General features: G+C 50.9%; 1 protein-coding gene across 1 annotated transcript; it reads left to right on the top strand.

Annotated features, from left to right (window-relative positions):
* Window positions 1–1,960: 1,960 nt before the first annotated feature.
* On the top strand, window positions 1,961–13,179 carry LOC132207444 (circadian-associated transcriptional repressor-like). Its single transcript, XM_059642953.1, has 6 exons — window positions 1,961–2,603; window positions 4,635–5,088; window positions 9,577–9,652; window positions 10,290–10,368; window positions 11,329–11,455; window positions 11,811–13,179. Exons 2-6 carry the CDS (start codon window positions 4,639–4,641, stop codon window positions 12,294–12,296), a joined length of 1,218 nt encoding a protein of 405 aa, XP_059498936.1. The 5' UTR covers window positions 1,961–2,603; window positions 4,635–4,638; the 3' UTR covers window positions 12,297–13,179.
* The last annotated feature ends 477 nt before the right edge of the window (window positions 13,180–13,656 follow it).

Genomic DNA, 13,656 nt, shown 5'->3' with positions numbered 1-13,656 from the left:
CTACAGTGAAAAGTTTTGTTTCACATGCAGTACAGGCAGATCACACCACACAAAGTGCGTTAGGGCAATAGAGCAGAGGGAGGAAAGACAATGTTTTGGCTGCAGAGAAGGTGCACAGAAAGTGAGGTCAACGTTAAAATTCGAGAAGGATGTTCAGAAATCTAATAACAGCGGGGAAGAAGCTGTTCTTGACTCAGTTGGCACATGCGTTTAAGCTTTTGTATCTTCTGCCTGATGGAAGGGGCTTTTGATTAAGTTGACCGCCTTCCTAAGGCAGATATAAATTTCCAAGTCAGATGGTGAGGGGAACTTGCAAGGGGTGGTGTTCCCATGTATCTGCTGCCCTTGTCCTTCTCAGTGGACGTGGTCATGTGTTTGGAAGGTGCTGTCTGAGGATCTTTGGTGCATTTCTGCAGTGCATCTTGTAGATGGTACACACAAATCTGTGCTCCTGAGATGCTGCTGGATCTGCTGTGTTCATCCAGCTCCACACTTTGTTATCTCGGATTCTCCAGCATCTGCAGTGCCCGTTATCTCTCTCATATGCAAAGACAAACAGGCAGACATATGCAGACATGTCTAGATATAGATAAATAGAGCTGCAACACAGACATGCAAGCACAAAGGCACATAGAATCATAGAGATTTACAACAGGGAAACAGACCCTTTGGTCCAACTCGTTCAGCCTGAACAGATGCTAAATTAAACTCCCAACCTGCCTTTTCACTGGGGCATAAGAAGTTGAGAGGCAACCTTTTGGAAGTTTAACAAATAACAAGGGATTTAGATAGCATTAGTAGTAATTGTCTTTTCCATAAGATGGGGGATTTCAAAACTTGGCACATTTTTAAGGTGAGAGGAGAGAGATTTAAGAAAGACATGGGGGCAATTTTTTTTACACAGAGGATGATTCAGATGTTGAATGAACTTCCAGAGGGAGGTGTGGATGTGGGTACAGTTACAACATTTAAAGGACATTTGGATAAGTACATGGATAGGAAAGGTTTGGAGGGATATGGGCCAGGAGCAGGCTCGGGGCTAGTTTAGTTTGGGATTATGTTCGGCATGGACTGGTTGGGCTGAAGGGTCTGCTTCGGTGCTGTATGACTCTATGAGTCTACAATAAACCAAATCAGAATAGGCCATTTCTGATGAAGGGTCTAGGCCCGAAACATCAGCTTTCCTGCTCCAAAGATGCTGCTTGGCCTGTTGTGCTCTTCCAGCTCTACACCTTGTTATCTCGGATTCTCCAGCAGTTCCCATTATCTCAGAATAGGCCCAGAGGTTTCCCCAGAGTGGGGGAGTCCAAAACTAGAGGGCATAAGTTTCAGGTGAGAGAGAAAAGATTTACTCTAAGGGGCAACTTTTTCACGCAGAGGGTGGTGTGTGTACGGAATGAGCTGCCTGAGGAAGTGGTGGAGGCTGGTACAGTTACAACATTTAAGAGGTCACTGATTGGGGATATGAATAGGAAGAGTTTAGAGGGATAGAGCTGGATGAACACAGCAGGCCAAGCAGCATCAGAGGAGCAGGAAAGCTGACATTTCAGGCCTAGACCCTTCTTCAGAAATGGGGGAGGGGAAGAGGGATTCTGCAATAAATAGGGAGGGGGGGAGGCGGATAGAAGTTGGATAAAGGAGAAGATAGGTGGAGAGGAGACAGGTTAAGGGGGTGGGTGGAGCCAGTAAAGGTGAATGTATGTGGGGAGTTAGGGAGGGGATAGGTCAGTGCAGGGAGGATGGACAGGTCAAGGGGTTGGGATGAGGTTAGTAGGTAGGAGATGGGGGTGGGATTTGAGTTGGGAGGAATGGTTAGGCAGGCGGGGACGAGCTGGGCTGGTTTTGGAATGCAGTGGGGGGGAGGGGAGATTTTGAAGCTTGTGAAGTCCACGTTGATTGATACTATTGGGCTGCAGGGTTCCCAAGTTTAGAGGGATATGGGCCAAATGCTGGCAAATGAGACTAGTTTAGTTTGGGATTATGTTTCGCATAGACTGGTTGAACCAAAGGGTCTGTTTCTGTGCTGTACATCCGTATGAGTCTAAATGGGACTTAGATCAGTTTAGGATTTATGATCGGCGTGGAAGAGATGGTTTGCTTGCTTTACAACTCTATGACTCTGAATTTAATCATTCACCTCATCTCGACCCTTCATGATTTCATGAGGTCACCCCTGAACCTGCTGCTGTCCAGGAGACCCCAGCCCATTCAGTCTCTCCTGACACCCTGGTACATCTTTGCTCTATGGAAACAGACATGCAAACATAGAAGCCATGCACAGGTACAGATAGACAGAGGCAATGTACAGATACAGATCTCCCCTTCCCTCCCCATGGGATTTTGGGTGGGGGGTGGAAGGAGAGATGGCAATGGGGAAGAAAGGGGTGGTGTCTTCTCTCGAAGCAGCCAATCAGAGAGCCTCTGGCAGGGCACAGGGGCACCCACGTGTTGCGGTCGAATTGCTACATGCAACGGTACACGTGTGTTGGCAACATTAGTCAGGTTCCCAGGCTCAGACTGCGAGCGGAGGAGCTGGGCTACTGGAGTGGAATAGCCCCGGAGACAGGGGGAACATAGAGAGAAATCACAGCAACTGAAACCAGGTAAATAAAACAAAAAAAATGCACACCCCAATAAACCTCCTGCCCAATTTACGACCTGCTTTAATCCCACTGTTTTTTTTGTTTTAAAATGCAAAAAACAAACGGCGGACCCAGATTTCCTTTGTTTGTGAGTTTGCAAGTCCAGACAATTTTGACGTTTTTAAACAACGCCTTTTAACTTTTCTTTTGTTAAAATGTTTACTTTAATCCCTCCCTTTGGAGCGGCGTTTCTAGATTTTTGAAGCAAAAGACATTTTTTTTGTTTGTCCGTGTGAGCTTGCTGTTTTCTGATGTTGGTATGGTTATACTTTTTTTCTGCTGGAAGCATTTATTTTGTTGGAAACGGATTGTGGAGATTTCGAACAGTTTTGATCTGCCCTTGCGTTTCTTTGAAAGAGAGGGTCAGTCCATCCAGCAACAGCACATCGCCCCATTGTTCTGGAGAACTGTTTGGGATCCCCCCTCTTTTGAGATTTTTTAAATCCCAATAAATCTCTCTCTCTCTGTTGTCAGAATGTGAAATGGGTGAAGATGCCTCGTTTGTTTCAGCGCCTTGGAGCAGACTTATTTCCCTCTCCCTGGCTGAAATTTCAGATGCTGCAGACCGAAAGAGGCAGCTCCGCCTTTTTCGAGCATCCAACCTCTCTCAACAAAGACATTGTACCAGTTTCCATAAGCCAGACCTTTCCTTAGAACCGAGATGTCGCTGGCGTGACCTGTTTTTTCCCCCCCTCTCTTACAAGAGTTGTTCCCCCCCCCCTTCTTTACCACCGACCCAGTATTTATCCTCCAGGCAGATTAAAGACTGGTTTAAACCAATTTGTCCCCCCCCCCCCACACTTTATTATTTAAACACCCTCTCCTACGGATCCTCCTTAGTCCACAGACAAAGACTGAGCTTCACTTTGATGGTTGGGGGGTGGGGTGAAACTCGTCACTTCTTTATCATCAGGTTAGTACCTGAGCTCATTTATATAGAGTCATAGATGTGTACAGGGCAGAAACAAACCCTTTGGTCCAATTCATCCGTCAACCAGATATCCTGCATTAATCTCGTCCCATTTGGCCCCTCTAAACCCTTCCAATCCATGTCCCCATCCAGGTGCCTTTTAAATGCTGTAACTGTACCAGCCCCCACCCACTTCCTCTGGCAGCTCCTTCCATACACGCACCACCCTCTGTGTGAAAAGGTTACCCCTCAGGTCCATTTTAAATCTTTCCCCTCTCGCCTTGAAACTGATTCCCTCTAGTTTTGGACTCCCTTACCCTGGGGAGAAAGACCTTGGCGGTTCACCTTATTGAAACGCCTTATGATTTTAGAAACCGCGGCATGGCCACCCCCTCAGCCTCCTACGCTCCAGGGAAAATAACACCAGCCTCTCCTTACAGCCCAAACCTTATATCCCGTCAATCTGTGACAATGGGAACCGCAGATGCTGGAGAATCCGAGTCGACAAAGTGTGGGGCTGGGTGAACACCACAGGACAAGAGCTTCTTGTGCTCCTGGGATGCTGCTTGGCCTGCTGTGTTCATCCAGCCCCACACTTTGTTATCTCGTCAATCTGTGTCTTACTTGCACACTTCCCAATTTAAGATAACATCCTTCTTACAGCGGTAGGCCACAGTTGTGCTCTTCGGGTGTCTTTTCCCTTGAATGTGGGATTTCAAGATGAGGGGGGCACATGTTTATGCTGAGAGGAGAGGCTCCAAGGGTACATTTTTATTTTGCACAGAGGTTGGTTCGTGTGCGGAATGAATTTCCAGAGGAAAGGGTGGGGCTGGGGGCACCTACAACGTTCAAAAGACATTTGGAGAAGTACATGGGTAGGGAAAGGTTTGGAGGGATATGGGCCAGGAGCCGGCAGGTGGGGCTGGTTTAGTTTGGGATTGTGGGTCAGCATGGACTGGTTGGGCTGAAGGGCCTGTTTCTGTGCTGTGTGGCCTTACCAGTGAAAGCAAGGGTGCCAAGCGCCATCTTCGCCCCCCCCTGCCCCCATCCCCGTCTGCCCGTGATGCCTGTTTCTCTTTCAGCTAAATGGACTCGACTGGGAGCAGGGCTTCTCGAGAGTCCGCGGAGGGGCTCAGCAGCGAGGACGACGGCGACGGCGACATCTTCCTTTCCGACAGCGACTCCGACCGAGCCCTGGGCCCCGCGCGGCTCCCTCCGCGCGGCCGGCCCGCCGGCGGGGCGCCTCGAGCCCTCATCCCTCACCCCATGTCGGCCTCGCACCTCAAGAAGCCGCTGGAGAACATCTACTTTGCCTCGGCCCCCGCCAGGCCGCGCCCGCCGCTGCCATCATGGGGGGGAGCCTGGAAACTCTCCCTCGACGGTGGCCACCATCTCGGTCAGTACCCGCAGAGGTTCCGAAGCAGGGGGGGCCTGAAACGGAGAAGGGAGTGGGATACATCCGAGCAGCAGGGGACCGTTTGGAGTGAAAAGGCACCTCGCGCCAGGACCGGAGGGGACCTACTTTTTGCACAGAAGGTTTGCAAAGCCACTTGTTTGAATTCTTCCGCCCTTCAACACTGTGGGGGTAGGGCGCCGACTGTGGGGTGAGGCCCGTTCCGATAAACCGGCACTGATTCCAACGGCAGGCTGTTGACTTGTTCTGGTTCAGACGTCTCGTTGCCGCGCGAGCTAACGGCATCAGCGGGGCCTCTGATGACGTGACTTAGATTAGAATAATCCGCACATCCCTGGGCACGGACAACCCGCCCTGACCCGCGCATCTTTGGGCTGTGGGAGGAAACCGGAGCACCTGGAGGAAACCCACACGGGTACAGGGAGAATGTGCAAACTGCACGCAGACGGTCGCCCGAGGGTGGAATCGAACCCGGGTCCCTGGTGCTGTGAGGCTGCAGTGCTCACCACCGAGCTGTCGTGCTGCCCCTAAGTGATGTTATGCTACTCAGCTTGGAATTTATACTGCCCGGTCTGTTATGGTGAGACGCGCCATTTCTGTTTTTGATCTGTACGGTTTGTATATAGGGTCCAGTTCTATATTATTTGTTGATTGAAGTATGGGTGGAGAACAATGGAAAATTGGACCCCATACAGATCAAAACCGGGAATGACACTACTCTCCATAACGGACTAGACTGTTCCAATTCCAAATGGAATAGAATAACATCGCTTCATTGGAGGCTGCACTGATGATTTTACCTAGCATGGTGACGAAACGTCTGAACAAAAATAAGCCAACTCAGTGAGCAAGTCAACACCCTCGACCCGAGCTACGGATCTTTGCCAAAACTTTAAACGGAAACTGAAGTTCCGTGGGGTAGCGAATATATGGGAACCCCCGCCTTTTGTTTTCCCCTCTGAGCCGCTCCCTGCCCTGACTTGGAAATCAACCGGCCGTCCCTTCACCGTCCCGGAATTTTCCCCCTAAGGGTCAACCCCGCAGCAGGTGGACTCCAGTGGTTTCGAGAAGGCAGCTCAACACCCCCCCCCCACCCAACCTTCTCGAGCGGGCAACTGGGGACGGGGCGAGAAATGCTGGGTCCAGCTAGTGACTCCCACCTCCCACAAAGGAGTTAAAGCTTAAGGCACAGCGGTAGTGTGCTTACCTCTGTACCAGAAGGCCCAGGTTCAAGTCCCACCTGCTCCAGATGTCTGACATGATGCATTAACTGTGGATAATTTTAAAATGTTGATTTTTTTTTTATTTCTATTCATTTGTGGGATGTGGGCATTTCTTGCCCGTCCCCAGTTGCCCTTGTTCGGAGGCAAAATCTTGCACAGCAACCGCCTCTGTAAATGAGTACATGTGTGCGTGCAAAGATTGGCTCCGTTTCTATCCTCCTCCTCCCCCAATTGATTGCAGAACACCCTCGGAGAAAGAAAGCGCAGAAGAGGTCAGAACTGGAGAGGCACAGAGAGGTCTCGATATTCACAGGTTATAGAGCAAGGGATCTGGGGGCGGGGGGGGTGTTGTGGAGGGGTTGTTAGGGTGGACTGATGGAGAAATTTTAAAAGTCGAGGCTTTTCCATCTGAGGGTGTTACCAGACCGGGAGCCAGTGTGTTTTGCAAGAAAGAGTTGGCTGAGGTTACGCTGTGTGAATTTGGTCATGGAGCCCCAGAGCTTTGTATATATGAGGCAAAAGTAGACACTGGGCTGCTCCAAATTGATGCTGGAAGGCTAGTGATGGGAGATAAGGAAATAGCTGAAGAACTTAATAAGTACTTTGCGTCAGTCTTCACAGTGGAAGACATGAGTAGTATGCTAACAGTTAGGGAGAGTCAGGGAACAGAGTTGAGTATGGTAGGCATTACAAAAGAGAAAGTGCTAGAAAAGCTAAAGGGTCTAAAAATTGATAAATCTCCTGGACCCGATGGGCTACATCCTAGAGTTCTGAGGGAAGTGGCTGAGGAAATAGCGGAGGCTTTGGTTTTGATCTTTCAAAAGTCACTGGAGTCAGGGAAAGTCCAAGATGATTGGAAAATTGCTGTTGTAACCCCTTGTTTAAGAAAGGATCAAGGCAAAAGATGGAAAATTATAGGCTGATTAGCCTAACCTCGGTAGTTGGTAAAATTCTAGAATCCATTGTCAAGGGTGAGATTTCTAAATTCCTGGATGTGCAGGGTCAGATTAGAACAAGTCAGCGTGGGTTTAGGGGAGGTCGTGCCTGACAAACCTGTTAGAATCCTTTGAAGAGGTAACAAGTAGGTTAGACCAGGGAAACTCAGTGGATGTTATCTATCTAGATTTCCAAAAGGCCTTTGATAAGGTGCCTCACGGGAGGCTGCTGAGCAAGGTGAGGGCTCATGGTGTTCGAGGTGAGCTACTGGCTTGGATTGAGGATTGGCTGTCTGACAGAAGGCAGAGTTGGGATAAAAGGCTCTCTTACGGAATGGCAACCGGTGACAAGTGGTGTCCCACAGGGTTCAGTGTTGGGGCTGCAGCTGTTCACCTTGTATATTAATGATCTGGATGAAGGGACCAGGGGCATTCTGGCGAAGTTTGTCGATGATCCGAAGATAGGTGGACAGGCAGGTAGTACTGAGGAGGTGGGGAGGCTTTAGAAAGATTTAGACAGTTTAGGAGAGTGGTCCAGGAAATGGCTGATGAAATTCGACGTGAGCAAATGCGAGGTCTTGCACTTTGGAAAAAAGAATACAGGCATAGGACTATTTCTAAACGGTGAGAAAATTCGTAAAGCAGAAGTACAAAGGGATCTGGGAGTGTTGGTCCAGGATTCTCTGAAGGTTAACTTTACAGGTAAAGTCTGTGATTAAGAAAGCGAATGTAATGTTGTTGTTTATCTCAAGAGGGTTGGAATATAAAAGCACCGATGTCCTGCTGAGGCTTTATAAAGCTCTAGTTAGGCCCCTTTTAGAATACTGTGTCCAATTTTGGGCCCCACACCTCAGGAAGGACATACTAGCCCTGGAGCACGTCCAGCGGACATTCACACGGATGATCCCTGGAATGGGTAGGTCTAATGTATGATGAACGGCTGAGGATCCTGGGATTATACTCATTAGAGTTTAGAAGGTTGATGGAGATCTAATAGAAACTTACAAGATAATGTATGGCTCAGAAAGGGGTGGACGCTGGGAAGTTGTTTCCGTTGGGCGGGGAGACTAGGACCCGTGGGCACAGCCTTAGAATTAGAGGGGGTAAATTTAAAACGGAAATGAGAGACATTTCTTCAGCCAGAGAAGGGTGGGCCTGTGGAACTCATCGCCACGGAGCGCAGTGGAGGCCGGGACGTTAAATGTCTTCAAGGTAGAGATTGATAAGTTCTTGATCTCACAAGGAATCAAGGGCTATGGGGAGAGTGCAGGGAAGTGGAGTTGAAATGCCCATCGGCCATGATTTAAATGGCGGAGTGGCCTCGATGGGCCGAATGGCCTTACTTCCATTCCTATGTCTTATGGTCTTATATGCTGAAGATTGGAGGTGATGGGCAGCAGAGGAACGTGCGTACATTTTGAGTCCAGAGCTAACAAATTATGCAATTGCTTCAACACTGCTGACCCAGTAATACCTGGAAATAAATTTGGAACTCCAAAAGGGGCTTGAGATGGCATCCTCCCCTCACCAACGGTTCCTGAAGTGTTACAGGATGTTCTGCTATAACATGTGTTTCATTAATGTGAGTTGACTGTAACGCGAATGATGAATAGGGGCTGCTGTTTGGATAACGCGCACTTTCTGTCAGATTATAGCAATTTTTCTATTGCACAAGGTCAGACAAGAAAGGCAACTGTCGCTTGACAGAATTACTTTTTAAATAGGGGAGTTGGGGGGAGAATAGGGGACTTGCTCCCGAGGGGGCGTGGGGCGGGGGGAGAATGGGGGACTCGCTCCCGAGGGGGGTGGGGCGGGGGAGAATGGGGGACTCGCTCCCGAGGGGGGGTGGGGCGGGGGGAGAATGGCAGGTGGGCTTGCTCCCGAGGGGGGTGGGGGTTGGGGAGAATGGAGGTGGGCTCGTTCCCGAGGGGGGTGGGGGTTGGGGGTTGGAGTGAATGGCGGGGGACTCGCTCCCGCAGGGGAGTGGGACGAGGGGAGAATGGGGGACTCGCTCCCGAGGGGGGGGGGGGTGGGGCTTGGGTAGAATGGGGGTGGGCTCGTTCCCGAGGGGGGTGGGGGTTGGGGAGAATGGGGGTGGCTGGCTCCTGCAGGGAGTGGCGGGGGGGGTGGGGGGGGGGGGGGTGGGCTCGCTTCCTCGTGTCACTGTCGAGGCCAGTGGTGGAGTTGAAGTTGGGAAGCTGGATAAATCCACGAGGGAGAAATGGACAGAAGGATAGGTGGGTGGATTTGAGCAGGAAATGTCAGCACGGGTAGATGGGCCGAATGGTCTGCCTGTATTTTTGCCAAATCATGGCGCGGAGTGGGGTGGTGGCGTTCAGCCTGTCACGCTCATCAGCTCCTCCCCGCAGAGGAATACAGTCAGTCAATCTTTATCGTACAGAATCATTCAGATATCTCCTGTTTATGTTTGTGTTTTGGTTTTGCTCTCCAGTGTAAGGAACTTCAGGTGTTTATCCGGCCACTCACTATCCTCCTCGATGGGCTGAAGACTGGGCGCTACAATAAAGGTAAGTGCAAGATTGAAATCATTCTTTCCGAAGCTCGGTGTGATGGCTTTGAAAGCCATCAGGAAAATGATGTCGAGCTGGACAAGACAGAAATAGACCCTTCGACCCAACTTGTCCGTGCTGACCAGATCAATCACGACTAAACTAATCCAGTCGCATTTGCCAGCACTCGGCCCCTCTCCTCTAACCCCTTCCTATCCATGTCCCCATCCGATGCCTTTTAAATGCTGTAACTGTACCAGCCCCCACCCACTTCCTCTGGCAGCTCATTCCATACACACACCACCCTCTGCGTGAAAAAGTTGCCCCTCGGGTCCCTTTCCCCTCTCACCTTAAACCTATGCCCCTCTCATTTTGGACTCTTCCCCCACCCCCCCCACCAATAAAGGCGAGCGTACCGAACACCTTCCTCACCGCCCTGTCTACCTGCAACTCCACTTTCAGGGAGCTATGTGCCTGCCCCCCAAGGTCTCTCCAGCACCCTACTCGTTGGGAGTACAAGTGTGGATCAGAAACACCAGTATGCCTCAGTTAGGCTGAACGGCCTGTTTTTTTTTGTAAACATACCTTTGTTTTGTTTCTCGAACAGCAGTGCGAGGGGTTTGAACTCAGGACACGGTCCTGTTCTTCTTTTCAGGTCTGACCAGTTTCCAGCAGAGCGTTGCTATGGACCGGATCCAAAGGATCGTGGGAGTTCTGCAGAAGCCAGGGATGGGGTAGGTGCCAGGCCAAATGGTTGCTGTCTCCCTTGTACACAGCATGGCTTTCTGCTCGTTATCAAGGACCAATTCCCCAGTGCCAAGAGAGCGGGCGCGGTCAGAGGGTCGGCGCCGCGGGAGTTGGCACTGAGGGTGCACTGCACTGTCAGCTCCACTGTCCCGACTCCACGTTTCTGTTCAACATGTCTGCAAGGCCCTTCGTTCACTGCATGAAGGATGTGGGCACCGTGCTAACTGGGAGGGGAAGAGGGGGCAGCAGATTAGGAGTTGGGGGCAGAGTCGGGGGGCGGGGGGGGGGGGGGGGTGGGGGGGGGGGGGAGGCGGTGATTGGTTTGACCAAAAAGTTGGTCAAAGGAAAGATCAGAGCTTGAAACGGGGCTAAGTGGGTTGAGGGAGACAGTGCGGCCTACAAGTGAGGGACGTGAAGGGAGGCGATACGGAGTCAGAGGAGCGAAGATCTTGGTGACTGAAGAGGGTCTGGAGATCGCAGCTTGGCAGTGGAGGGTCACTTCTGGTCCACGGTTGGGAAAGGCTCGCCGTGGGAAATGCAGGATAGAGGGGTTGGCTGCTCTTCTTGGGGGAGAGGTGGGGGTTCGTCGGCATAGACCTGATGGGCCGAACAGCCTGCTTCCATGCTGTGGGGATTCGGTGAGGGAAACAGCAGGGACGGATTTGAAAATTTGAAGTTGAAATTCGAAGTATTTGACAGGGTGGGTGTGTGGGAGCGTGAGTATAGAGCTGGGGGTAGCGGGGGGAGCAGAGATCCCATGAGAGTTGGCATTGTGTGAAGCGTCAATTGGCCGAAGTCAGTGCTGGGGCAGTTTCCGACAAAATTGGTTCCATCTTGTAGCCTCTGAGGCCTCAATATCAAGCGAGTCTTGCCCTGCGCAGACGTTGACTCATTTCTCTTCGGTGCAAAACACGTTGTTCACGTAATTTTCATCCTCTCTCTCACAGGGAACGTTATTTAGGGACGCTGCTTCAAGTGGAAATGATGCTGAAGGCTTGGTTCCCTCATGTCACCACGGCAACGCCAGGCCCCGAAGGCTCCGGGCCTGCAGGAAGTGAATGCAATGCACGAAAGGTACTCCGACCCCGATGGGTCAGCACCCCGGCAACGTACTTATCCGAATGTCTTTGAAAACGGTGTAACTGTACCCACATCCACCCACATTATTTACACCCCTCATGATTTTCTAAACCTCCGCAAGGACACTCCTCAACCTCCTACGCTCCATGTTTAAAAAAAAAAGTCCCAGCCTATCCAGCCTCTCCTTATATAACTCAAACTCTCCATTCCCGGCAACATCCTGGTAAATCTCTTCTGAGCCCTCTCAGGCCTAATGATATCCTTCCTGTAACTGGGCGTCCAGAGCTTCTCATCCAAACACAGTGACTGTCACCCAGAGTAATTGAGGTTTGTCTTCTCTCCCCACCAGCACGTACGGACCATGTCTTCGGAGACCAGTTCCTCATGGGCATCGCTGTCCCCTTCCTCGTTCCGAAGACCATCCTTCAGCGACGGTGCCCCCCAGGAGTCAGCAGACTGTACCCCTCCCTGGGAGGAGAGGCCAAAGCTCAGGGCAGGCTGGTGGAAAGGGCGGTTTGGCGTGACGGCCCACTGGAGCGTCCCCCAGACCCTGCGGTGCCCTTCTTTGGTCGTGCAGGACGGCTCGGACCTCTCCTCCTCTGCAGCTCCTATTGCTACCACTGCCCACCCCAGAGCCGCCTGGCCGGTCCCAGGGGCCTGGGCTTCCGTCTTCAAGAGTTCGGCTTGCCAGGGGCATCCAGGCAGGAGCAGCAGTGCCCCACCTTGTGTTCCTGCTGCCCGCAGCTCTGCCACATCCTGGCCCCTCGTCCTGTCGTGCGGTTCCGTTGTGCTGTTGGATCTGCCAGAGGATTATGGGAGACAGAGCCAGAAGTAGGCCCAAACTCAGTCAGCTCAGGCCTCCTCCCAGGGATTCCTGTTTTTTTTTGGAGAGAATGGGGAATATCCAAAAGACTTGCGTTTTTATGGTACCTTTAGTCACCTCAGGATCTCCCGGTCAATGAAATTTGTGTAATCACTGTAGGAAAACAGAACTGATAGACACACAGCAAGCTCCCACGTAACAGTGGAGAATTGGTTTGCTATTGGTTGAAGCATTAATATCGGACACGGGGGAAGGAGAACTCCTCCCGCATACAGTCTTCCTCAAAGTGGCAGTAGGATTTTTTTTTATGGCCACACGAGAGGATGGATGGAGACTTAGTTTATTGGCGCTGTCCCTCCGGTGCCCGCTCCCTCGGCGCCATCCCTCCGACAGCATGGCAGTCCTTCGGCGCCGACCCTCTGACACCATGGAGACGCAGAGACAACTGCCTCAAGTGTCCTTAAACCCATCTGGCATCAGCTTGTCAAGCCTGGAACAGGGCGTGCTGCTTTTCGTGATGCGAGCCAAGAACTGGGTACGGCTTGGAGGTTTGGGAATAATTTCTGAGGCAAAAAATTCTTGGTGGATTTGATGGCATGTTCCAGCAATCAACAGGATGTGGTTTTGGGTGATCAACTTTCTTTCTCACAGTTCGCATCCTTCCTTCATCTGCCAAACTACCTGACAATACTTTTTGCCTTATTTTGAAAGGTGTTTGCGATGGTTTAACTGAACAATTTCGTGGTTCTGTTTTTAGTTGTAAGGAGAACCTCTGGTGAAGGGGCAAATCCCCGCGAGTCCCTGGAGTAGAAGATTACGGGGAACGTGGAAACTGTCGGCCAAAATTGTGTGTGAAAATAAAAAGCAGAATAGCTTCTTAGCTTCCTATAAGAAACTGGAGTGGGCCATTCGAGCCTGTTGTCCCTCAATTAGATCTGATCCTGTCTTGATTCTTTCTCCGCGTCCTTGCCTCCTGCGTCCATCGGAAATCTGTCTTAACTCGAGCTGAGTGTATATTCAGCGACCCAGACCCTGCTACTCTACACGGGTGAGAATTCCAAGGCCCTCTGAGAGAAGCGATTCCTCTTCATCTCCAGTGTGAGACTCCTTATTTTGAATCTATGTCCCAGCCATCAGTTCTAAGCATTCACCTTGCTAAGATATGCCTGGGGAGCTTTTCTGTTTTAATAAGATCACTTTTTGAGCTTGCAAAACTCCATTGGGTACATTCCTCATTGGAGAGATCCCCACCTGCTTCCCAGGAAACGGTCTCTGAACTGAAGGACCCTTCCTTAAAGAGTCAGAGTTGCACAGCAGAGAAGCAGACCCTTCGGTCCAACTCGTCCATGCCCACTAAATATCCTAAATTAAT

Source organism: Stegostoma tigrinum, chromosome 47 (genome assembly GCF_030684315.1).
Source record: "Stegostoma tigrinum isolate sSteTig4 chromosome 47, sSteTig4.hap1, whole genome shotgun sequence".
In the NCBI taxonomy this organism is placed as follows: domain Eukaryota; kingdom Metazoa; phylum Chordata; class Chondrichthyes; order Orectolobiformes; family Stegostomatidae; genus Stegostoma; species Stegostoma tigrinum.
This window is presented reverse-complemented; position numbering and strand designations above follow the sequence as displayed.